The 24915-nt window shown below is 36.5% G+C and overlaps 3 protein-coding genes across 3 annotated transcripts; all 3 read right to left on the bottom strand.

Annotated features, from left to right (window-relative positions):
- Positions 1-187: 187 nt before the first annotated feature.
- On the bottom strand, positions 188-11223 carry LOC135663730 (DNA (cytosine-5)-methyltransferase 1B-like). Its single transcript, XM_065176867.1, has 13 exons — positions 11086-11223; positions 9819-9890; positions 6124-7588; positions 4441-5935; positions 3178-3342; positions 2886-3087; positions 2701-2812; positions 2474-2621; positions 2162-2359; positions 1722-2000; positions 1448-1609; positions 1142-1360; positions 188-887 (listed from the first exon to the last, which is right to left on the bottom strand). Exons 2-13 carry the CDS (start codon positions 9850-9852, stop codon positions 747-749), a joined length of 4620 nt encoding a protein of 1539 aa, XP_065032939.1. The 5' UTR covers positions 9853-9890; positions 11086-11223; the 3' UTR covers positions 188-746.
- Positions 11224-12284: 1061 nt separating this feature from the next.
- On the bottom strand, positions 12285-20384 carry LOC135663777 (magnesium transporter MRS2-I-like). The gene is made up of 12 exons (XM_065176869.1): positions 20030-20384; positions 19910-19939; positions 19638-19776; positions 18641-18762; positions 16499-16573; positions 15268-15495; positions 15120-15164; positions 14034-14078; positions 13903-13932; positions 13608-13727; positions 13424-13518; positions 12285-12615 (listed from the first exon to the last, which is right to left on the bottom strand). The coding sequence occupies exons 1-11, from the start codon at positions 20243-20245 to the stop codon at positions 13432-13434; spliced, it is 1137 nt and encodes a 378-aa protein (XP_065032941.1). The 5' UTR covers positions 20246-20384; the 3' UTR covers positions 12285-12615; positions 13424-13431.
- Positions 20385-21628: 1244 nt separating this feature from the next.
- On the bottom strand, positions 21629-23612 carry LOC135663761 (auxin-responsive protein IAA30-like). Its single transcript, XM_065176868.1, has 5 exons — positions 23294-23612; positions 22423-22655; positions 22119-22266; positions 21964-22025; positions 21629-21869 (listed from the first exon to the last, which is right to left on the bottom strand). Exons 1-5 carry the CDS (start codon positions 23581-23583, stop codon positions 21832-21834), a joined length of 771 nt encoding a protein of 256 aa, XP_065032940.1. The 5' UTR covers positions 23584-23612; the 3' UTR covers positions 21629-21831.
- Between the last annotated feature and the right edge of the window lie 1303 nt (positions 23613-24915).

A 24915-nucleotide genomic window follows, 5' to 3' on the forward strand; every position in this document is an offset into this window, starting at 1 on the left:
TTGTGTTATTTAGTCATTAACTGTAGACCGCTGTGTCTGCCAAGGCGGAATTGTGTAGATGTAATCATTTAAATGAAAATTTTTATGGTTTATACTTTAATGTGCTCTAATAAATAATTACCATATCCAACACCAAACATACAAATTGTCATAATTAACTTGCTATTGTTGCTATTACATAATGACTGATCGAAAAAGCAATGACAATATTTACAATCACCATGACATTGTATGGCAGGCATATCAGGGTGAGATCAAGTTCTAAACAAAAAGACCTCAATTACATTAAAATTTGCATACAGCAAACAACAACAGTTGTTAATAGTCGTGTTGTTCTTGTATCAATGATCTAGAGAAATTAAGCAGTTCTCACAAAAATGGGGCAACTTCTTAATGTACCTGAGAAGGAACCTGGGCCGCGCACATACTTCTTTCATAGATTCAACCAATGTTTACTGCCAAGAAACTTTGCAAAAGGCCTCTGCTCTGTTTTGCAGGTCTGTTCCAAAAGATTGCAACAGTTCTCTCAGGGATTCAATCTCAACTGTTTTCATCAAAAGGAACATCACGGGAATTGGAAGTTTAATATGGTGGTGCTTCTATGGATTCAGTGACACTTTGGTTTCATGTGTCAGAAGCCAAATGAAATAGAGGTCAATCCAAATTTGCTTTACCATGGCAGACGACGTCAAGAGACATGTAAGTAGAATGTAGAGAGGCATGTTGATTAAAGGCCTCATATTTGTTTAAACTGAAGATAACTTTGCCTCAATAGCTTCCTTCAGTTTAGTTCCAAGCGCATAGGCTAGTGGAGGTGGCACAGCATTTCCAATTTGCCTATGCTTGTTCTGTATGTTACCAGAAAAGCGATAGCTATCCGGAAACCCCTGCATGCATGAAATTGATGGGCATGGTCAAACCAACATCAATGGTCAGACAAACACCTTAAAGATGCTAATTCTTTGATGTGCTGATCTTATTGTAGCAACAGAGTTCTTTGGGTAACTTAAATGGGAATATTGTCTAACAACTTAAATGGTGAATTGCATATCTGAAGAAAATGAGAATATTGTCTAACAGCTTAAATGGAAGAAGAATTATTTACTATATTAAGTCCAACGAAAGGAAATTAGGAGCTTACTTGAGATCTTGCACACTCACGGACTGTAAGAATCCTATCTTGTTCAGGGTGAAAGCACATGCCCACCTTACCCATAGGTTGGGGATCTGTGATGGAAGTAGGGAAGTTTCCATCCCAATCCAGCCTTCCATATAGTCCCTTCCACTGATTGTGCCTTTTTGCTGTGTTTGGCAGGCACCAAGGTATCAGATCCACCATTTGTCCAGTTGACAATTTGACCTTATTCATGATAATACATTATACTGATCAGATATATACACATAACTAGCATAGTAAGTAATAAACAAAATACAAAAATAGGTTTACCTTTTCATCTGGCAGGTCACGCCAGTCTGCACCTGGACGCTTTGGTATACGTTGGCATCTAATCAAGTTCAATTCATTCATCTCTTTTGATATATGGTCATTCAAGGACAACATGCTTCCTCTGATTTTCTTTTGAAACCATGACATGGGCTCGCTCCCGTACTAGAAGAACACCAAAGGATATTACTATCTCAACAACCTCAGAAAAAATGAGAAAAAAATTTAAAAGATTATATCCATAAATAACACAAAAGGTTAGAGGACAAAAAATTACATTAATGGTAGATTTGGAAGCCCCATTCTCAACTGGAGGAAGATCCCCGATTGTGTCCCTTACAGTAATTGAACGGAATGGAGCTCCTCCAGCAGTGCTCCGAACAGCAGCATACTGCACATTCATGGGCATCGATATTTTCAGTTCCGGTCCAGCAAATACATGCATAGGTTCTGGCCATTCTGGAAGAATCTCTTCTGGGGAAGCAGCCCAAATAAATGCCCTTTTTCTTGATTGGGAGACACCATAGGCTCCAGCTTCCAGAATTCCGAACCTTACCTAAAGAAGCACAGCGGCAAAGAATACAAAAGCCAGCAGTAGATTTTGAAACATCAGTTCAGATCAAAATAAGGAAACCATGTCAACATTCAAGAATTAAGAATATGAAATTAATCTTTTGTAGGTAATAGTTACCAAGATAACAAGAAAAAGACTTGTACCTGATAACCCATTGCTAGAAGGGAAGCAAGAGTCAGTCTGAATGTCTGCCCTTTATTGAAAGACACAAAATTCCTCACATTCTCCAAAAGAAAAAACTTTGGCCTGAAATATTCAGCAAATGATAGGAAGGCCAAAATCATTTCACATTGAACTTTACTCCAAGTGCTTTGGTTAAATCTGTTCATCCCAGAGAATCCCTGAAAAGAAAAGGAAAATTAACTTTACATTATCAACCCAATCATGGTAGCAAGAGCATCAACTTCCCAGAGCTAAAACAAGATGGTTGTCAATAAATTCAGAAAAATTTAGACCTGACATGGAGGCCCTCCATTGATGAAATCTACTTCACCCGGCACTGGCAGATTCTTAAGCTTCTCCTCATCAAATGCAGCAGCTAATTCAGCAGCTTCAGATGTTGAGATGCATTCATCTGCATCCCCACACTTCTCCATAATAGCCCTGCATGACCATTGATGGACCATTTATTAACCTTTCGCAAATTACAGAGGCACAGAGTTGTAAGACAGCAAAAGCTTGCCTGAGAATAACATTGCAATTATCTACAAACATCAAGGTTTCCAGATGATTTTCACTAAATGCTTCACCAGCAGGCTGTTCATATTCAATTGCCCACTTTGTATATGAAACACCTGCAAATTTAAATATAATTTGATAATTTGTTTCATATATTCCTTGCTTTCTGAACTTGACTGAAAGGCTTACCAGATTGCTGCAATCCTTCTGACAAGCCACCACAACCAGCAAAAATGTCGAGAGTTGCCAAACGGTTTTCACAAGGTTCATCCTTCCGTTTGTCAGAAAAATTCTGCTGATTGTCTTCACACTTCTCCTTACCCTTTTTCTTTCTAGAAGTATATGGATCTGCCTTTCTTGCCAATGATGTTAGCTTTGTCTTGGCAGGTAACTGATTGCAGAACACATTCAGTCAACTAGAGAAGGATGAGTGAAAATAAGGTATGAAGGAAATATATCAAGATGGAAGAAAACATGCTACCTGTTTGAGTGTTCCTTTAACAGGATCATAAGAATATTCACAAAAGAATACATGATCAAGGACCACAGGAAGTTCCAAGTTTGGTAGGTCGATCTTTTTTCTCACTTCACATTTTCCTTTGATCATTTCCACAGGAACAGTGAGTATCTCCTCACTGTAATACACCTGAATTCACCACCCATGAGAAATACATTGGTAAAATAAGCTTTGTCAAGATGAAAATCAGCTGCTAATATATATAGCTCCTCGACATGCTATATTAATTTGTGCAAACGAGCATATCTAAAAAAAATAAACTAATTATAGATTAACCCCTGTAATTAACTACCTTTAGTATCTCAAAACCCTATACTTTCAAAAGTTATATTGGAATCCCTATAATTACAAAAGTAAAACATGTTACTTTATTTCTCCTCATGTCATCGACTTTGCTGACAGAAATATTGTACGTGCTCAACAGTAAACCAAAGTGAGGCAAAGTCAACACATGCTCAGTAGTAAATCATATGATATTTTTATCAGTAAAGTCAATAACATGAAAAGAAACAAGATTAAATGTTTCACTTTCATAAGTATATAGATCCTAATATAACTTTTGAAAGTATAAAAACCGAGATGCTAAAAGTAGCTAATTACATGAGATAATCTATAATTAGCCCAAAAAAAGTAGACTTCATAGTTCTTCCAACATGTGTAGTGCTTGTATTTGCCATCAATACTAGTTGGGTATCTCCTAACATGTATCATATGCTTCAGCAAATACACCAGAAAAAAAAAAATAGACTTTATACTTCTTCCAACACCTGTGTAGTGCTTGTATTAGGCATCAACACTAGTTGTGCACCTCCCAACACATACCAGATGCATCAGCAAATACACATATATGTACCCTATCATGAGGCAATAGAAGATTTTTCAAGCGCTAGAAATGTGCTTGAAATTTGGACCTTTAACAGTAATGAAAATAAAGGCCAATGTTTTTATGTGTTCGAACTACTTTTCTGAAAATAATAATTGTGATGTGTCATAAATAGCACATTAGTATCAACATAAACAATCCATGTTAAACAAAATACTTCCTCATGGATAAAGATGTAACAATGTAAAAGAAAATATATTCATTAATCATCATGTCATTTCCATGTTACTGTCCTTTCTTTCAAGATTACTGAGTTTGGCACATCTATATTATGCTGTCCATATCACCTGTCCATGCATTGCATAATTTTATTAAAAAAATAAGATTATCATGGATAGACTTACTTCTCTAATATCAGAACTGTAGGCTTTTGATGATGAAACATCTTCTGGTCTGTAAAATCTTCTCACTTTCACCTTTGTTGATTCTGTAGTAGGCTTCTTGGACCCTGTAGGAGCCTGAATTTCCAGAATTTGACATACTACATAGGCTTTTAGACCTACATTTCTACCAGCCTTAAAAGTCCCATGATCCTCCTCCTTTCCCTCAGCAAAAAACTGAGGTTGGACATACATAAAATCTTGAACACTGTACTCAATCTTCTTATAAACAAAACTGGTCTCAGAACTTAATATGAATTCATCTACCTGCAAAGTCCTCTCTTTGCAGGAGTTGCAGAAACCACTTCCAAGGCCCAAACTGCTACAAGGAAGAGCAAAGAAGCCACCTTTCTCGGGGTCATATAAGTTTTTACAATAATATTCCATAGGCAACCCCTTCCTTTTATTCTCCTCTGCTTTCGCCCTATCAATCTTATCAGCATTGGCATACTCTTTTCTGTATTTATGTCCCCAGGACCGCAAACGGATATCCACCACTATAGATTCTTTGACATTTCCTAGTTCAATTTCCATACAGTCATTAGCAAGGAACACCTCTCTCTCAGCAGCTGCATTTCCAAGAATGGTTTGAGATCCTCTGTGCATCATTCTTCCATGAACCATTTTAATGCCATCATGTTTCTCAAACATGTACTCCACAAATAATATAGCTGGCACATCTGCCTCGTCAACTTCTGTAGTTACTGCACCACCAACAGCAATAATTTGTCCACGAACAACCGCATTGTGGTAAAGAGCTTCTCCAGAATCCATTTGACCAATCGACTTCCCTTCCCATCGTATTTCCTTGTAACTAGATTTAGAATGACATGAACGTGAGGATGAATGTGGCATTGGAGCCTTTTCCACCTGAACCAACGTCATCTCCTCATCCACTTCTTCATCATCATTATCCTCCTGCTCCTCTTCAGGAACTATAGATTCACAGGGATCTCCATCATGTGAATCCTCAGGGAAATAATTCAAGTAGTAGTCTCCCCAGATCTTACTGATGAACCTTGTTGTAGTAGCACGCATTGCTTTTCTGTTGGATATAACAGGTCCAATTGCCGCACAAGGGTTCAAGTTTGCTTCCTTTCTCACCACAGATCGTTTCTTCATAATGAGTTTTGTATGACATTTTTGTTCCATCTTGTCTGAAAGTCCAGATACAAAAGCACACTTCCTAATTTTCTCATCCGGATATTCAGCAAACTGTTGCAGAATAATTTGCCCATGCACTACAATGAATCGCTCAACCAATGCCAAATTTGATGATATATAAGCAGGATGACTTTTGTCAAACGCTGACACCTTCTTGATAACATCAACAAAGGAAAGCTTTGATACCCTGGTTTGTTCTTTTAACAAAGTGATTATAGCAATTGCAAGCCTGGCTGTTTTAAGGACTGGTTCATACCAAGGAACATATTGCTGTGTTGGCTTCCCTAACCTGTACCTGTAATTAGACAACAAGTACTGGTAAATTTTTGCTGAGATTCAAAAGGCAGCCCGTCATGATACATAAAATTAGCACACATAGCTAATTTCCATTTAATCTCCTCATAATTCAGGAAATTGATTAGCCACAGCAAGAGCAAAATACAATTGAAGATAAGCAATGAGTGTTAAGAAAGCAGGAATTACCAGGCTACATCTGTTCGGATTGAGATAAAAATCATTGAAGACCCAAACTCAATCATCCACTCCTTAATTGCACTCAGATAGGTTGGAACCCCTTCATTATATGAAGGGTTAGTTGCACTAGAAGAAGATTGACCAAGGCCCTCATCCAAAAAGTACCCACAACCATCATCCTCTCTCATTTGCCCAGACCCAAAAACCGTTACATCAACTTCTGCACAAGGCTTCATTGGCAAGAGCTCCAAAGTGATAAGCCTTGAGTCAGAGTTATACAAAGCCCAGTTGTCAAGGATCCTTCTGGGGAGGTCAGAATATGACATATGGCTCTCACTCTCAAAAAAGATATATTCATCCATTTCATTTGTGGAAGGTCTGTAATATGCAGGCAAGGGATAGTCATTAGCAATCTCTGCCTCACTTATCTTTACATATATATTCTTTTGAGAATTCATAGCATGACGGCCTCTTTGCTGCTTCATAGCCTTCCAATCCTCTTCTTCCTGCAAAATTGTTGCCAGTTTCTCATCATCATCTTCAGTAGCATCCAATTTTTCTCCTTCGTTAATTTGCAAGTTCCCATTTGGCATTCTTGGAGCCAGCTTGCATGACTCTGATCTACTTCTACACTCATCTCTTAAAGCCATAAGAGCTGGCAGTGTGGCTAGATGAACATCAGTATTGGCTGAAGTCTCATCTAATCCAGTTAGCTGGTTGTACACAAAGTCACCAAGAGAGATTACGAACTCTCTACTACTCAATCCACCAGGAAAATTCTTGGTTCCACTCATAGAACGGATTACTGCAGCAAGCAACTCTTCAAGGCTCAGATTTGGATTTCCACCAACAGATCTGGCTAATTTCCTGTAAACTTCAATGCATGTGCGCGCCTTCTCATAGAAAAGATCATAAAACTTTTTGTAACTGCTTGCAGGTTTCACACACTCATAGTCTGCGTTTTCTGTTGAGACCCAAATAATTGGCGACCCTTCATCATAACCTGAAATTGACCAAGATTCTATCCGCCCAAATCCTTCACATTTTATTCCCCTTTCTTTATCTTTTTCCATATTATCATCCATGGACATGATGATAGCTGTGATGAAACAGTCATCTATTTCTGACATTTCAAAAGGCTGTGCATTGCCATCAGCATCATGAAAGGTGAAATCAACAAGCCTTCTACATGGTGGAAGATCTTCTGCACCAAGTCTAGTCAGGTCAATGGCAACTTCCTCGTCCTCCTCTATTCGAACTTTCTTGGTTTCAACAAATATGGATTTTTCAGATATCCTGACAGTTTCCTCTTTGAAGTTTGAACATGCCGCAGCTCGCTTTGGCCTCTTGCAAGTGACTTTACCATTTTCAAGGTTGTTATGAGGCTTTTCACTTGCCACCGCTGCTTTAACCATTTTAGCGTCATCTGTTACTTTCCTTTTTGGTGGTCTTCCTTTCCCATTCTTTTTCATTTCTGAAAACAGAAGTAACCCTTTATTTCAAGGGACTCAAAGGATAAAAAAGTTAATTTTAAATACCACTTCACAGATACCAACTGTAGAAGTAAAATGATAAATGGAGGGGTGGAAAAAAAATTTACTATTAGTAGCCTTGAGAAAATTAGAAGACAACATATATTGTTAACAGAATGAAATGAAATTTAATCAGTATTATACCTCTTGCAAAGAGTGAATCTCAAATAAAGGATTTGATGTCGTAGAAGAATAAAAATGGAACACATTACATGGAATAATCAACAATTGCTGAAACTTCTAACAAAAAAGAATGAAAAGAATTAAGCTTTTGGTGATTAGAAAAATAATCCTAAAAGATAAAGTTAAATTAATATTAAACAACATACTCCTCCAATTAATGTCTGAAAACATTGTTATAAAGAGTATGGAGTATGTAAAGATGTAAAATATACAAGATACTGGTAATTAGTATTCCGTAAATTTTTTATTTGATTGCATGATAAAGGAAATGCAAGGGCCAGACAGAACAATACTGACATACAGTAGATCCTAAAAGGTGTTAATCAGGGACTATGGTAAGTGTAGTAACAAAGAGTACAAGTATGCATCATATCGGCAGTATATCATGCATGAAAACCCACTGTGTCTGTTTGTTGCTTTTCTTTCAGATAAAATAGAATGTCTGATTGCATTATAAAGTGGGATGCTTAGAGAGTAGATCTTAAACAGGAAGGTCACCCTTTTGTGTCCCAGGTGACGAGGGTTTAATTTATGAAAAAAAAATCCATTCTTAGACATAGGCTGGGTACATTTACTCTTCCCAGACCCCACATCGACAAGAACCTCGTGTACTAGATTCACCTCCTCTTTTAGTGGGATGCTTAGCTAACTTTAAAAGAACCATGCCCACAGTTGAGAACTGTTTTTCACTTAAGTTGTATGTCCATCCACTCCATTAGTCATTGTTTAAAATTCAAAACTTCATGAGAGAACAAAAAGTTCTGATAGAATTGATCCAATTCCAATCTAACCATGTGCAAAAGATTAAATATGCCAAACTGATTTTGAGATCTTTAAATACTGGGATGCACCCAATTCCCAATCTTTCCTTGGAGAAGAAGGTTAAAATGGACTTGAATATAAATGATAGGAACGTAGTATGATCTATAAAGTTGTGGGCAAAAAAAATAGCTCCAATACCACATTTGAAGCGAGAACTTGCTTGGATCATGTTTTATGAACCAAATTCTGGAAATTGTGGCTGTATGCAGTTTAATTAGCCCAGCATGGCTTTAATCTGGAGTTTAATGACACATGGAGCATCCAAAGAAACAACTTATGGTCCAATGCGTTACAAGATTTTCATATTTTGATCCATGAATACAGAAGCCAGATGGATTTTAGAGGAAGCAGCATTTTGTTTTTGCTGAAATTATTCATAGCTAAACCTAGTTCTAAACTTGCATGCACAGCAGATGAGATAATAATTTGAGTTTGGCCACTCATGGTCTCAAACATATACAATGAAATTACAATCCTAGCAAATGCAAATCATGCAATTTACTGGCATATGTAATGATCTTGGCTTATTGTAATCCTTTGAATGACAACAAAGTTTATTTGGTAGGATAAGCTAATAAGCAATCATGCTTTAAGCTAGATATGGATGTCAGTAATGACATAAGCAAAAAATTCAGGAACAAAGGTCAAAAAAGGTCACATGATTGGAAAAGAGTAACAAATTAGATAAAAAGCAGTAAACTAAGAATAAAAAAATATGAAATTCATATAAATCCCATGTTTCACACCTTTTACTTTGTTTTTTTTTTTTTCCTTGCATTCAAAGTTATACCAACTTTTAATAAACAACAGCATGGACTCAATAGAGCCATTAGCTCTATTGAGGACATAGCATTGTCGTATGCAGAATGTATGGGGCAAACTATTTGATGACATGGCAACAGATATACAGTAAACAGAAGATGAAATCTAAAGCAACCAAATGCAATTCATTTGGACTAAACAAGTCACTGTCACAAAATAGTTACGAACAAAGGATCTTAATAGCATTTTTGTACTAACACAAATAATAATATATCAAGATGTCCATGCTTTCAACATGAAGACCTATAAAAAGTTAAACCATCTACAGCCTAGAATTTTCATTTGGAAATTCATCACATTAATGCACATAGAAAACTTAGAACAAAAATTATTTCAGACACGAACCTGTGGAATCTAAGCCTATCGGTTCCCTTGCCATAACCCAGCTGTTCAGTTGCTTTTGCCAAAACCCTCAATCTGAAACCATAAACAAGAAAGGACATTAAATATAAGGAATAAAAGAACAAAAAAATGCACACAAAAGATCCTAAAGCGGCTTCATCTCAACATACCGCTGTATAGAAGAGATAAGTTTCAGAAACATAGCTCAGAATTTTTTTTTAAAATTTCAGGTGTATGTTTTACGCACAATGAATAAATGTATAGATGGTGTTTTGTTAAATATATAACAAAGAGGGTGGGGTCCTTCAGATATTTGATACATGATTTACTTGATATGTGAAAAACTTTCACGAAATCCAATGCAGATTTAAATAACATGTACAGTAAAAATCATCAAATGAGAACCCATCAATTGCTTGAAGCCATGAGGAAATTGCAAATATACAAAAGCTAGATATAACTTCTATTAGCAAAATAGCAAATTGCAAAAGCTTTAATATGCATGTGAGACATTTATGAAATCGTTTCAGTGAGACATTTGAAAAAACCATGGCATGATTACAACAGACAGTAAACATTATGAGTAATTATTTGCTTCCAGGCAAAAAGACAATCCTAAATACTAAATTGTGACCAGTCTAGATAAAACCAATAAATCAACGAATTTACTAGCATGGATTACTTTGGTAAACTACAAAGTTAACACTAAGATAATTTAAACTTATGATTATATTTTTCAGATTATATGTTTTTCTAAGCTGAAACTAAGCTTATAAGCTAACAAGGAAACAATCCAAAGGTAAACAAACTTACAGTTGACGTGAGAGATAACATTTTTCAAACTGTATATGTTAGCTTTCCAATGGATTACTGGTTCCAAGAAGTTAATCGTAAAACCCTTTTACCGGGCACATAACTTTCCCGATCCATGTTAACATACACAACCAACATTCACGAAGCTTTCGCAGAAACACAAAGGGAAGGCCAACTATTAAACACACTGCCATCTTTTCTTGTTGTGTTTTAACCATGATCTTATGGTAAAGACAAAACTAAAGCCACCGCATGGTCTTTTATATTTTCTTATACAATAAACACACATCTTTTTTTTGGGCCGAACCGACAAAAAAAAAGATTATCAAACCCTAAAAACCTCTCCGAGAGGAACCCTAATTAGCTCTCGCACACGATAACAAAATCCCAGGTACAGGCGTAACTCAGCTTGGAGACGAATGCGAAATCAGATCTAATTAGAGAGAGAACAACTCACACTGGGAGGATGAAACGAGGCTACGAGCTCCAGGATTGGACCGATCGGACAGGAATTGATAGAAGAGGCAAAAAAAGGGAAGCTTATAAAGAGGAGTGAGAGTGGCGGGGAGGGGAAAGGGAGCGAATCGTGTTTGCGCGGGAGGAGTAAATTTCGAAACGACAAGGAAACAAGAGACAGAGAGAGAGAGAGAGAGAGAGAGGAACCCGGAAATGTGGTGGTGGGCTGGTGGTTTCCTCCAAGACTAAGGTGGTGTTGGGAACTCCGACTTTTACCACACCGGGCAAATGTGTTTTTAGTGTAGAGGTAAGAATAATGAGTGGGACGGTGAGGTTACCGGGAAAATTGCTGATGGAATTATTGGAGGGATAAATTCTATCAAATTCAATGGACACCTTCTTTCGATGGATGGGTTAAATTGAATTACAATGATTCTATACGAGAGGATCAAGTTAGAATATTATTTTGCTCTTCATAATCATTTGGATAATTTAGTGTTATTGATGGTTTGTAGAAGGTGGCACTGGATGGATCCCCAAATGTTCATATTGAATAAAATTCTTTTATTCGGCTTGCACAAAAGGATCCAAGTAATTGGGTCCTTTTTCTAATTTTATGAATATGTATATATATAATGTGGATCTATATATAAACATATATATATATATATATATATATTCTCTCACATTTACAATTGGCTATCTTAATTTAAAAAGGAATAATCATTAGTTTTTCTTGAAGAGGAGTAGCCCTCTTGATTGGATACTTTATTCTTATGCTTTAAAGTTGTTTTTGTGCATCAACAATTAAGTAATAAAATTTTATATTTTTATTAAAAAAAAGAATAGGAGTATACATGTAATGTTTGACGATATCACTCGTAAAACCAAGTGAATATATATCATATTGAAACATCATATTTAATATAATTTATTATCGACTTAGTTTTGTCTCATCCTTTTTACACACTCGTATAAGAATAGTTTTATTATAATCTTATGATTATCGCCCCCACATATAAATTAAAAATTGTACAAGATAATAGAACAAAATACCGCAAGGCAAAGATGAATAACTTATACCAAAATTTATCACAAAAGTGAGAAATTATCTTTCAATAGATAATTCTATGTTGCCCACTTGACAACCAATATCAATCACCGAGGACAACTTAACAATCTAATTAAGTAGATCATGCATTGACAATTAAACATATATATTATCAATTGACCTCAACATTTTTGGTTTGTACGAAGTCTTCGATCTCATGAACAATCTATAGCTAGATTATTCAAACAATAAAACCAAACTACAATTTGATCAAGGTCCATCAGGTCAATAACTCAAAGAAAAGTCAAAAAGTTTAAGCAACGCAAAGATTAATTTCGAGTGCACATATTTGAAGATGATTGCAACTCATTAATGAGAAAGTCACACGATTTCCATTTAACGAAAGCTTTCCGTATTCCATGGTTTTCTGCAACACTAGCATTAGTCAGCAAACTAGTGAAACAACCAATTTCCAGAACCCTGCAACCAGAGATTGAATCGATGAGAGCATCAGCAGCAGCCTCGTTGATCTTAAAGTGGAATTAAAGAAATTCTTTAAAAAATATATAATGAACATTTTTTAAGGAAATTTCACAAGGATGTCTGGTTATGAAACTAATAACACAATCTCACCGATTTAACACATTGGCTTGTTTAAATATGATTAGTTGTATAATGAACTGAGCTTGATAAAATAAATTAAATTTGAAATATTATTCATGAAGAAACTTATAAAGGATAGCTGAATCTAAAATGATCTCATCTATGATTGAGAAAAGCTCAAGGGAGCTTATTTAAGTTCAAACTTCAAACCATAAGGAGGTTCACAAGCATTTCATGTAAAGGCTGTCTTCACAATTATATGCTTCAAGTTAATGTTACCACACTGGCTAATCTAGATTCATTCATCTCTTAGAGATAAAGATTATCTATATCGACTAATAAGCAAGAATTATTTTTAGTCAATATAATAAACAATTGGATGTGCCAGATAGATTGTTTTTTTTCTTTATGTATGTTTTTTGAGCTTATTTGGACCAATGATGCACTAGCTAGGCAATAATAAAACTTAGTTCATTGATTGAACAGCTCAAAAACTCATCTTTGAGCTAAAAAGAAGATACATAAAGTTAACTCACTCATTTTAAGATCCTACTAGAGTGCTTCTATCGTAAATACTGCTGAATTCAAAAGCAATATAATTTGGCAATAAACTTTTGCTTATAAATTTTGCTACGAAGAGCTGATAACTAAACACCTCAATTATGCATATCTGGTAGATGGTTACCTATGGAATCAAGCTCCAATAAGGCCTTTGTAACGGGCATAAACTAGAACAACAACAAGTATAAGTCCAGATAATAGTCCTCCAATACCAACCACCTGTTTGACGACGAGAAAAATCTTTGTAAGACTTCAAAAGGTTCATATATCAGTTAGTAAGATTGTATATGCTAGTCAAAGATGCCTACCCAACTGAAGACGTATCCATGGTTGTCATTCCATGAATATGGGATGTTCATGCCAAAAATCCCACCCACCAATGAATAGAATGTTAAACTAACAGTGCAAGCACTTAAAAATAGTTCTAACTGCAGAACAAATCAGCAAGGTAATAATAAGTTAGAAGAAGATACAAACAAAGTAGCAAGGTAAATAACACATGATTAAACAAGCCAAAAAACGAATTCTTAAGAGAAAATGAAAACTGTGTTTAGTGAGGCCAGAAAAATTCAATAACCCGAAGATATCAAAAGAAGCTATAACCTGGATCAGCTGATTCCGATGGTTGTCAAGCTGCAAGAGTTAAAACTCGAAATCAGAAGTTATAGGAAATAAAGAAAAACCAAAGTATAGTACTTTGGGTTCATGAGATGTTCTATAAATCTGTAAGCTACCTGAAAATTGATATAGTCCTCTGTGTCATCAACATATTCACGTAGCTACATGAAAAAAACAAAAGAAAATATCAGAAACATCAAAAAGATTCTTAAGAAAAAGCTAAGAGACAATAACAACAAATGACAATTTTTTTTCATTTAAACACCAGATTTGAGACAAAACTGGGGAAATCTGAAAAATCCCTTGTAATGTAGCAAAAAGAAACAGATACTTCAGTTCTTTTTGGTTGAAACATGGAGCCACTTTTAAAGGATCAACTGTGAAAGGTGATTCTTAAAAGAATAATAAAGATTCGATATAAAGTAATGAAAATACAATATTTGGCTTATGTTTAAGAATATGATTCCTTATTAGTTCTTCACCATTTTAGGCTAGTTTGAAACTTGAATACACACCATATATAGGAACAGAGTAGAATATAAGGAGACATCTTTAATCTGTATCCCTATAAATTTTAAAGGATGTTTTTATTAAAACAAATTATTTTATCATAAATTTCAGGGTGTCAGCCCATGAGGCTTCCACCAAAGGAAGGCGATACAAGGGTGAGAGCAAGTAGATGTAACTCTGAGAAATGTACATATTGCAAATATAAGAATTTTCTGCAGGCACAACCATGCATTTTGTACTCACTCAAGTTCAACTTCAATATGATGGCATCCAGGAAGACCCTAATATATAAGGAACCTCAAATATGCTTTGTATTTTGGACATATAAAGTAAATTAGCTTCATGATTCATAAGGAATATCCAAGGAATGAAAATCTAGCTGAAGAATATAAATCATCCCACTTCAACTTGGAATAAATCTAACATAATTCATCCCCGTCGTAGAATGATAGTTTGCAGATATTAGTCAGAATGATATAAACACATCAAGGAAGAAAAGTAATAATAGAGGAAATCATAATATCAAATCCAATTTCCATGAGTCAGTTTAGTCATACAAGACTCTACTGCCAACTTTACCAATATATCTGCCTAAATTTTACACACTTAAACACACAAGTCAATACTTCCTTGCAGACAGAGAATCCATAGTTCATTCTGAATTTATATTCCACATTTGAAGAAATCCTTACCGTGTTCAATCTGTTCAAAGAGCCATCAATCTGTATAAAATATGCCTGCAGCAATAGATGATTGCACATTTTAAATTTGTGTTAGTGGAGAAGCTTGATTTTTCAAAAATGCATATAAAAACAGGTGTGATAGAACTTTTATTATAACCTCCAGTAACATCTCTAGTTCTTCCACATTATACTCGTTCCCATGAAGTGTTGCTACACTCGTCCTGCTTACTCTAGATGTTTTTGAAACCAAAACTGGTGAGTTGGGTGCTAAGTCAGAAACAGCCGAGTCAACCAAACATGGAGATTCTGTGGCCATCTTTCTTGATAGGTAAAGATCAGCCATGTCATTGTCATCATCCAACAGCCGTTCAAGTTCATCTCTTACCTGCAAGTAATCAATGAACAATTGAAACAAGAAATAATAATAAGTTAAAAGATAAATTGTTAAAATAGTTTCATGCAATTTGTAACTTCCACTTGGAGCCTTGCCTGTCATTATGCTTGTTATTTAAATAAAGAAATGGAAGAAAAGCACAGCACTAACTGATTTAAAAAAAAAAAATTATCTGTCATGCCAGTTGCTCTAATAATAGATTGTATAGATGAGACAGTCCCGTGTTGATGGAAGCAGCATTTTTTGTCACTATGGTTTTCTAATATTACATCTATACAAAAGAAAAGGCAACAACAAGAGTTATTTAAAGTTATAAAAGTTATACAAAGTTCAGCTTGAGGACAATGTCAGGTAGATCATGATGGCAGAAGAGAACATACTGATTTTCTTAGTTCTAGCACTTGCATTGATTTCGAGTTGAGACCAAAATGAACAACAAAATATGACTTATTACATCTTGACCAACATATAGATTTTTATTTTACCATCTGATGGATATAATTGGCATGGGCTTCTGGATTTAGATTCAGGAGATCTTGTGGACATGTTCTAAATAGTCTTATTGCATGCATAGTGACATGGCAATTATAACTAGGAAAAGCTTCGTTTAAGTTCAAACTGTGGCAATGCTAATGCCATAATAATGCATTAGCTGCAATTTGAGGAGATAGACACTAGATTTTAAGTATTGAAAAGTCAGTTTATGATACAGCATTGTAACATCAACAAGAAATTCAAGAAAAAGTTGCTCTTAATGTTCATATTTTGTTCAAAAAGGAAAGAAACATGATTCAGACAGTTAAATATATTATCTCAAGGAAAAATAAAACTTTGGACTGCAAAATGAGAACTATGTACTGTATCCTGGTGATGCACAATAAGTAAACATAACCATAAGTATCAAGAGATGCATGTCATAAAGGACATTAAAAAGTGATTTTCTTAGTGAACCAAAACTTGGAACTGCATGGATAAAAGGAGGTGATATATGCACCTTCTGGACACGAGCAATCAACCTTGTCATAGCACTCTTCAGCTTGCGGACCCTATCTAAATTGCGGCTACATATCTGTATGGGGTGTTTATAGATCATTACACAAAAGACAGGGTCAAAGCATCATATAAAGAACTAATACAGAAACAAAAAGTGATGCTTGTTATTATTTCTAAGAATATGTGATAATTATGAAAAGAAGCACATTATCATATCAATAATGATGAACTCCAAAACTTATATTTTTGTTCTTAAATTATATAATTTGCTAAGATCAGTCCATTCAAGGATGCTGTAAACAAAGTATAAAGGAAATAAAGATGAGGAAAATAAAAAATGATGAGTACAACTAAGCATAATTGTATTCAGATCATATAGAAAAAAAGGAAAACAACCTATTTAGAGGGCAGTGTGGTTGAAATAAATGGCCAGAAAAGTTTCTCGACCAAAAGCAAATCAAAATTTGAAATTGAGTCCCTATAATTAAGTCTAACCAAGTTGTTTAAAGTCAAGGTTCGCAATACCGTACCGTACCGTACCGGTATTTCGATTTGGGCTCGGTACCGGTACGGTACGGTATATCGAGCGGTACACTCAGGTGTGCCGAGTACTGTAACATTGCTACATTGCTACAGTGCACTCGGACCGATAACAAGCGGTCCACGTACCGACAACCTATCGGACCGGTACGTACCGCCCGTACCGGGCGGTACGGTTCGGTACGATAGACCCTATTTAAAGTACATCTTGTCTTAATTATATTCGGTGCAATTGTTTAGGTAAGTAGTCAAATTAATTAGCATGAATCATTTTCTTCAGTTGAATCAATTTGAATTTATCAAATCAGGTTTAGGATATTTACTATTTAGAGAATATTTTTAAGTTAAATAAGTGGCTAGGTACTGTTTACTTTGTCTATGCAGTACTAGTTTTAATTCTACAAATCAAAAATATTTGCTGTTGTGGCACTTTAAGTAATCCAGTTACGATCCTTTCCTTAAAAAAAAAAAAAAAAACACTAGTCACCAGCTCAAGTGTTCTTTTTTACCCACATAATCTATTTAAGAAGTGGAGGAATTAGTTGGACCCAGAACCTGCTAAACTTTATTAATAAGCTTACTGAGATGAAGGCAGCATCAAATACTAATCACAATAGTAATATACTAATAAGTGAAATTTCTCCTTTTTGTTTAGGGAAAAAGGTTATAGCACAAAGAAGCAATATTGGCTAAGACTCATAAAATCCTAGTTGCTCCATGTTGATGTGAATGTTGGAAAAACAGGGAGGGTGAAAAGAAATTTAACAAAAAAAGGAAGGGAAAGCTGTAAAACAATTTAACAGTAAGAAATAAAGAATTTCCTGAATCATTAAAATAAAGTCAGACAATGCATGAAATACTCATTAATATAGGTTTTGGGGAGGATCAATTTACACAACCTATATAAAAATTTGTACAATTATTTTGATCAAAATTTCATGCTACATGGTGATCATATTTTGCGTAAGACTGGCTAATTGATTTTCATAAAAAGGGTATGCAAAATACAAGGCTTCTGCCATGGGAGGATCGATATACACAATACTTCTCCACACAAGCAAAGGGACTGTTATATGACTCGAACATTGGTGACCAAGTTCCTAAAAAACAATCTTAATATGGCACCAAGGCTCACCCTTTGCCTAATTGATTTTCAAGTTAAACACAATTTATTATATACATTTAAAATGTCATAGGTAACAATACATTTGTAAGAACTCCCTAGCTATAGTTCAACAACTAATGAATAAAAAAGAGTCGAGGGGAATTTCAGGAAGTAAATGGCAAACCAAGCTTTTTAGTTACTCTATATACAACTTCTAACCAAATCTCCTATTTGTAACTTTTTATTGCTTAATTAGAGTTGGTGAGGACATGACTTTTAAATTGTGTGTGATGCTTTAATTAATAATTTATTTCCACGTCATAAAAGAATCATGCGCTTGTCAACAGGAACCAGTGCTTCTGTAAGTTTGTTCACTATGATAACTGATGCAATAAGGCAAATTTTAATTTTCTCACACAGTATGGCAGTGGAATCACATGATGAACAAATAACAATTATTTGTTCAAGTTATTGAGCAATTGATATTAGCATACATACCTTGGCAGTCAACTCATCTAATGCTGGATAAGCATCAATTTCCAATTCCGTTGTACGTGCATCAAGTGAGCTGCATATAGCTTCCAAAGCAACTTCTAGAGCACGGAACTCAAATGGAGACGCTGCATAACATTGTGCTCAGAACAAGTAATAGCTAATTGACTTGTTTACTTATAAAAGTAAGGAGCTTGCTTGAGCATCTTAGAAATCTTTGGTTGATAATAGGCTTTGTTTTTGGGAGAACATTGTAATCCTCCACATCTCAAAAGCATAAATCTAATTTGAAAACCTTTGATAGTTATTAAGCCATGATCAACATGTACATTTTGAAATTTATCATTGGGCACACAGAATTGCAGAACATTACTTAGATAACCATTAGTCATACCTAATCAAAATCATGAAATGTGTATGCAATGTATGTAACCATATTTTTTCAGGATAATTCTATGGCATGTCAAAATCTGGTAACCAATCTAGGTTTTATTTTTTGTATGCTTTGTGCAAAAGATTAACATGTTATGTTTCAGTTTACTTACAATAAAAAGCAAAGAAAGCATATTCAGAAACTAAGCCAAAGAAGTGTCGTCAAAATTTTAACTCATGATCCTTAGAGGAATAGGATAATTTGGAATTCCTTAATTGTTGGGCATATATGCCCTCATGTATATATGCATTCATGGGATGCCTTAGGGTGGCCTGTCAATCAAAATGAGAACGCCATCTGTTTCATCTTAAAGTCAAGTCACAGGCTGGTAAGCAACACCATCAGAATTAACCTTCGATGGAACAGACAATGATAAGGATCACAAGAAAAATTAGCCTAGAACAGAACAGATATTGCATATGTTTTGGATGGTTCTAAATCTAAAATAGCATCACAAAATCTTGTAGCAATTCCTAAAGCACATTCCTGTGCAATTATCTAGCCTAATAAACTTTGCCCAACCAAGTGGGTAAAAGCTATAAGAGTAATATGAAGGATATATTTGCCCACCAGCTTCTTCGGCAGATTCTGCTTCATGCTGGCCTCTCCCTTCGCCCTCTGCTTGATGAGCAACACTAGGCGGTAGACGCCTATGAAGCTCCTCCACAACTGGGGTTACATTCTCTTCGGAAGGGTCTCTTAGCAATATCTGCGCCGTTAAAACAAGCAATTTCTAATGATTTCGGCTGCTTATGTCACACAAAATCGAACCCAATTTCGATGTTATATCGAAACCACATAAAACAACCGTAAAAATCCCAGCTTTAAGCAGGAAAGCGTACCTCTTCCGCGGTGATGATCGCTTTAATATGCTGATTTTCTCAAAGATAAGAGAAACAAACAATCGCATTAGCGTCGAACATAAATAACATAAATATTCGGGAGGAGGTTTGAGGGGAAACCTCGAGATTGAGGACGATGGCCTTCTCCCTCCCCAGGATGGCGGAGGGATAGGAAAGCAGCGGGTCGATGATTCTCATATCCCGGGCGTGGATCTGCGCGCGCCGCATGATCTCGTGCTTGTCGACGTCCAAGACAATTCCGCGTCCGGTGCAATCCATAGAGATCCAGCTTCTCGCCCCCGTCGCCGCCGCCGCAGGCCTCCCGTCTCGACCCATCGCGTGGACGATGTTTCCGGCCGGCGGTGACGACCAGCGAAGGGGATCACATAGATTTCCAAGGTTAGAGTTCCGATTTCCTTCCTTTACGATCAATACATGGAGAAAGGAGACGGTGGGCAGAACGAGGTGGGTTGGGTTACGGCGGGAGAGGAACCGAATTCTGGTTCGAGAAATATCTTTTATTGGTGTACCTTTTGGCTGACGTGACGTCGTTTTTCGGTTCTCTCTTACACTTACCCATGCAGATACCCTCTTCTAGGATTCGATGTATACTCGGGCCCATCCATAAGTTTCCGAATCAAAATGCTGTAAGCGAATTCTTCACGTACTTATGGGTACTTGCTTCACGTAGGAATTTGATACGGTATCTCCAATGTGACGCGTGCTTGGAGATATATACGTGATGACGTGTGTTTGGGTCGTTTGACAATACAGGTTTTATGGCTTTCCTATTGGTCAGACTGACACTGACCCACACTTCAAGCCATCGGAAGCCTTCTTTGTATTGTTTGCTGAAATGATTGAGACACAGGATGGGTGATGCCCCCTGCGTTGCATAAAACTAGAAACTAATAAATAACATATTTATGATCTCTTTCTATTGAAAAATAAAGAAAAAGAAAATATCATAATCTAATCTCAATGTAAAAACAAATTCTAATTATTTTGCTCTTCATTCATCCAATTCTGAGTCGTTCATGGTTTCTTTTCAATTTATTTTAGATTAGTCGTTAATTGCTTGATTGGAAACACAAATTAGAGGTTAATCAGCGACTAATGTTTTTGGATCAACGGCTAACAATTTAATGTGATGTATAAGTAATATTTGTTGAGATTGATAAATATTTTTTGAATTAACGTCACTGGATGATAAGGAATTTAAACATGAAAAATATGTAGATAAATTCAACAAATCAAGATGTGGCCATTTCTTAAATATTAAATCTCTAAGCTTTGATGGGAAATTATATGGAGTAATACTTTGAGCATTTATAAGATTTCTCACTATCATATCTAAAAAATGATAAAATCTTCGAATATTTATATGAGCGACATACAAAAGTTCTGAATTTGGATTGATTTAACTAAAAAAACTTATAATATATTCTCGTATGATTAAAATTTTACCTTTTATCCTTGAAAAATCTCATGTTGATTATTTTCTGAGTTTGTATTTTTTTATTGTTTTTTCTTAATTATTCTCTTAGTCTCAAGATTTGCTTCCCCTAAGTAATTTCCAACGATGCCTTAGCAAGTTTATTTATGATGGGGAGAAAAATTAAGCATTAGCTCAAATAGATTGGTTGGAAGATTTGGCTTTTTACACTTACCACATAAAATTTTGAGAATCTAATAATAGTCTAATCGAAGAATCTCATGTAATGAACAGCGCACTAATAAACAACTTCATTGAGTAAATAAAATGCAATCCTCGACAGCAACAAATTTACGTAGCATATTCTGAGACATAATAGCAATACAGAAACACACGGACACATGATGCTTGCTGCAGATCCAGCGACAACGCCTTCTGTTGGCACTTTGACTTTGATGAAGGATCAGAGACCACATCTCTTGATTCCTCAGCTTCTGTTCTTACATTTCTCCATGCCTCTTGGTGCTGCAGTAAGCGAGGAGAAAAGTGATCGATTGTGTTGGAGAGGTAGGGAAGTTGAGCTACGAAGTGGTGCAATGAAACGTGGAGATATACTGACCAAGTCCAACAGCTTCTGATCCTTTCATCAAACGCAAACGCTTGCATGATTCGACAAACATCCTGGGATCGGTTTAGAGAAGATCATGAGTAATTACTAGATAAAGCTGGAGGTTGATCGTTTGATGGCCATGAGAAACAAATGAAGGAACTTACTCCCATGGAACATCACCAACAAGCATCCAGTCGCCATCTTTGTCTTCGTAGGTCGACACGAATTCAGAACCGGTTATGAGATCCACCAGCTTCCCCTCGTTCATGGAGTCTCCCCCGTTCGTTCCTCGAGACCCACAGCTCGATGAAACTGGGAAAGACACAATAGGTAATATGAGTCCAAACTTTGGCCTTCTTTTCGAGGTTGAAACAGGCAGACGTTACTGACGCAGTTAAATGTCTAGCTCTGAGGCATATAGATTATGTGAGAGACGAAAAGGAAAAGATAATATCCATACATACATACCACTGGTGAAGGAGCTGAACATCTTCTGCAAGGCCATGGAGAGCTCCTGATAGCTTCTGTACATTTTTAGGTCAATTTTACGTAGATAAGGTGCCCCATCCACGCTAACCTTGACAAAGGCCGCCAAGCTGCCTGCAGGTCTTTCTCCATCTTCTTTACTCGGCTTCTCAGATTGGACAGCCAGCATGCTCCTCCTATGTGATCTAACCGGTGGCCAACCCACAACCTGTGCCCTGACAGTAATATGGCACACAACAAGTTCCTTGAGTGGTTCGAGAATTCCTAACAGTTCCTTATATACTATAACCCTCTATTCCTACTTGTGAAGATCAAGATGATCTTTCCCTGTGGAGAAGTTGTTTAGAATGAACAACTTTGCCAAGAAGATAATAACATCAAAGCATGTTTTGTGGTGGTTGGATCTGTAGGTCTTAAATGGTCTCAGATATTGCCTCTCTGTTTGTCATTTTGCACAAAAAGTTGTATGTTTTTGCTTATGGCAAAGCTGAAGCGAGTACAAATTCTGCAGCAAAAATACCATAAAAATCTTATATGCTCACAAAGAACAGCCATATACAATTAATCATTGGATGATAGGTTAAGAAGGAATTGGAGGTGTGATAACATACTTTGTTCATTGAATAACATATCTACCATGCTTCGATGTACTTTCTGAAAATGACTGGACCAAAAGTAGCATAACAGATTGTAGTAATTTGGAGAATGTATAATCTACTGGATTTCTTTTCATGCAATATATGAACAAAAATTTAGTGAAAAACAAATTTGTAGATTTTTTTGGGGGTCAAATATGTAAATTTAAATCATCATAAAAAAAAAGAAAGAGGAAGAAAGAAAAAGGTGAACATACTTCGGAGCAGGAGGCTTCTCAGGGTCGGTGGCGGAAGCCGCAATGCTCATCTGGCTCGGAGATCGCTTCATCTTCAAGGCCGCCGCCTCCGCCGCCATGTCTTTCGTGTCTCCCGCTGCCTGAAGCTTGAGCTTCAAGTCAATGGTCTCCGCGAACGCCCTCTTCCCTGAGTTCTTCCCGACATCGCCTTCTCCTCCACTGCCGCCGCCCGGCAATCCCAGGCGCAGCTCGGTCTCCTGGAAGCCCAAGCTGCGCTCATCCTTCTCCCCAGCCAATGAACCAGTCGCCATCGCAACCCACTCCTTCTCTCCCAACCTTCCAATAGAGTCGTATATATCTACAGATAATGAGGGAAAGCAGCAACTATAGCCGAGCTGCTATGGTCGGTCGTACGTCCAAACCACGGCAAAGAAAAAAAGCCGACACGTGTTGCACGAGGGCAGACAAGCGAGGCGCACTGGTTCCGGGAACGCGCCCTCGTCCCGCTCGGGGGCGGACGGGGCCCGCGCTGCCTTGCCGATTAACTAGTCCACGCGTCCCGACCAACGAACGGCTGAGAACGGCCGAGAATAGTGGACGGTGGATGTTTACTGTGTGTAGGGGCACAAACGGGTCAATAATAAAAATAAATCTGATTTAAATTAATACTATGTTTAATGAAGACCAAATACTTATGCTTTTTCACTGATATTTTTATTGACAATATGAACAAACAAACGTGTCATCTATGATGAAGCAATGACTATCGAAGTATGCTTGAAATATGCTATTAAGAGTTAATTTTGCTAGGCAAATGCCTAATATTTTATTTAACCATGACTTTGAAACATCATGATCGATCTCTTCTAGTTAGACATACACATCGTTGATTCTATTGCCTCGTTCTAGTAGACACAAGCTGACCATCAACTCGTTCATCTCAATTTAAAATACTTGTAAATCGTTTGCAAGTGATCTACTTGCAAACGATCAAAGAAACGACTCGATGCAAACATAATTTGCATCATTGCTTTTGTACAATTCACATATAAGTTGTATCAAATTGGCACGAGGAGGAATGTCTTGAGCGTTTTAATGGGACGACAAGTTTGGCTTTTCATGGAGTACTTGTGATGGTGGATGGAATAGAGCTATTATGTAAGCGGATGGTAGCAATTTTCTAGTTATGTAAGGTTGGTGTGTGCTTTTGGGTCATACAATCCCCATAAAATAACTACATTTGTTGCTTGAAGGGCAAACAACAGCTAGAGTATAGATCAAAACACCCCAAGTTGAGCTGTTTTGGTTCAAGTTCCTAATTCCTTATTAACACATGAACAACTTAACTTCGTCGTCGTGTACACGGCTCTCCTCATAGGTGAAGACATTGCATCCTTATGCTACTTTAGCCACAAATCACGTATTAGATCCAACAATACTTCTCTCTCTCTCTCTCTCTCTTCTGAGTAGTCTCAACAGCTAAGCTATAGCTAAAGATTTGGTGCTTATAGGAAGATGTTGGCTGCCATCTCGTTTCCGTGTATGCATGACACGCAAAGACATTTATGTGCCGACATACGAAAACACACGAACATGCGGTGTGCTGATACATATATATATAGACATAATATATGGACACATAA

This window comes from Musa acuminata, chromosome BXJ1-4, assembly GCF_036884655.1.
Source record: "Musa acuminata AAA Group cultivar baxijiao chromosome BXJ1-4, Cavendish_Baxijiao_AAA, whole genome shotgun sequence".
Lineage (NCBI taxonomy): Eukaryota > Viridiplantae > Streptophyta > Magnoliopsida > Zingiberales > Musaceae > Musa > Musa acuminata.

What these genes read in the sequence shown, in the direction of transcription:
- LOC135663730 (XM_065176867.1), bottom strand. Translation starts at nt 9,852, where the DNA reads ATGGCAAGGGAACCGATAGGCTTAGATTCCACAG. An exon ending in ATCCGAACAGATGTAGCCTG is followed by an intron (nt 5,936 to 6,123) that starts GTAATTCCTGCT and finishes GTCTAATTACAG; the next exon opens with GTACAGGTTAGGGAAGCCAA. An exon ending in CTTCCAAATCTACCATTAAT is followed by an intron (nt 1,610 to 1,721) that starts GTAATTTTTTGT and finishes GTGTTCTTCTAG; the next exon opens with TACGGGAGCGAGCCCATGTC.
- LOC135663777 (XM_065176869.1), bottom strand. Translation starts at nt 20,245, where the DNA reads ATGGGTCGAGACGGGAGGCCTGCGGCGGCGGCGACGGGGGCGAGAAGC. An exon ending in CCATCGTCCTCAATCTCGAG is followed by an intron (nt 19,940 to 20,029) that starts GTTTCCCCTCAA and finishes TGAGAAAATCAG; the next exon opens with CATATTAAAGCGATCATCAC. An exon ending in AGGACTATATCAATTTTCAG is followed by an intron (nt 13,933 to 14,033) that starts GTAGCTTACAGA and finishes TAACTCTTGCAG; the next exon opens with CTTGACAACCATCGGAATCA.
- LOC135663761 (XM_065176868.1), bottom strand. Translation starts at nt 23,583, where the DNA reads ATGGCGACTGGTTCATTGGCTGGGGAGAAGGATGAGCGCAGCTTGGGC. An exon ending in GTTGGTGATGTTCCATGGGA is followed by an intron (nt 22,026 to 22,118) that starts GTAAGTTCCTTC and finishes AACCGATCCCAG; the next exon opens with GATGTTTGTCGAATCATGCA. An exon ending in ATCAGAAGCTGTTGGACTTG is followed by an intron (nt 21,870 to 21,963) that starts GTCAGTATATCT and finishes CGCTTACTGCAG; the next exon opens with CACCAAGAGGCATGGAGAAA.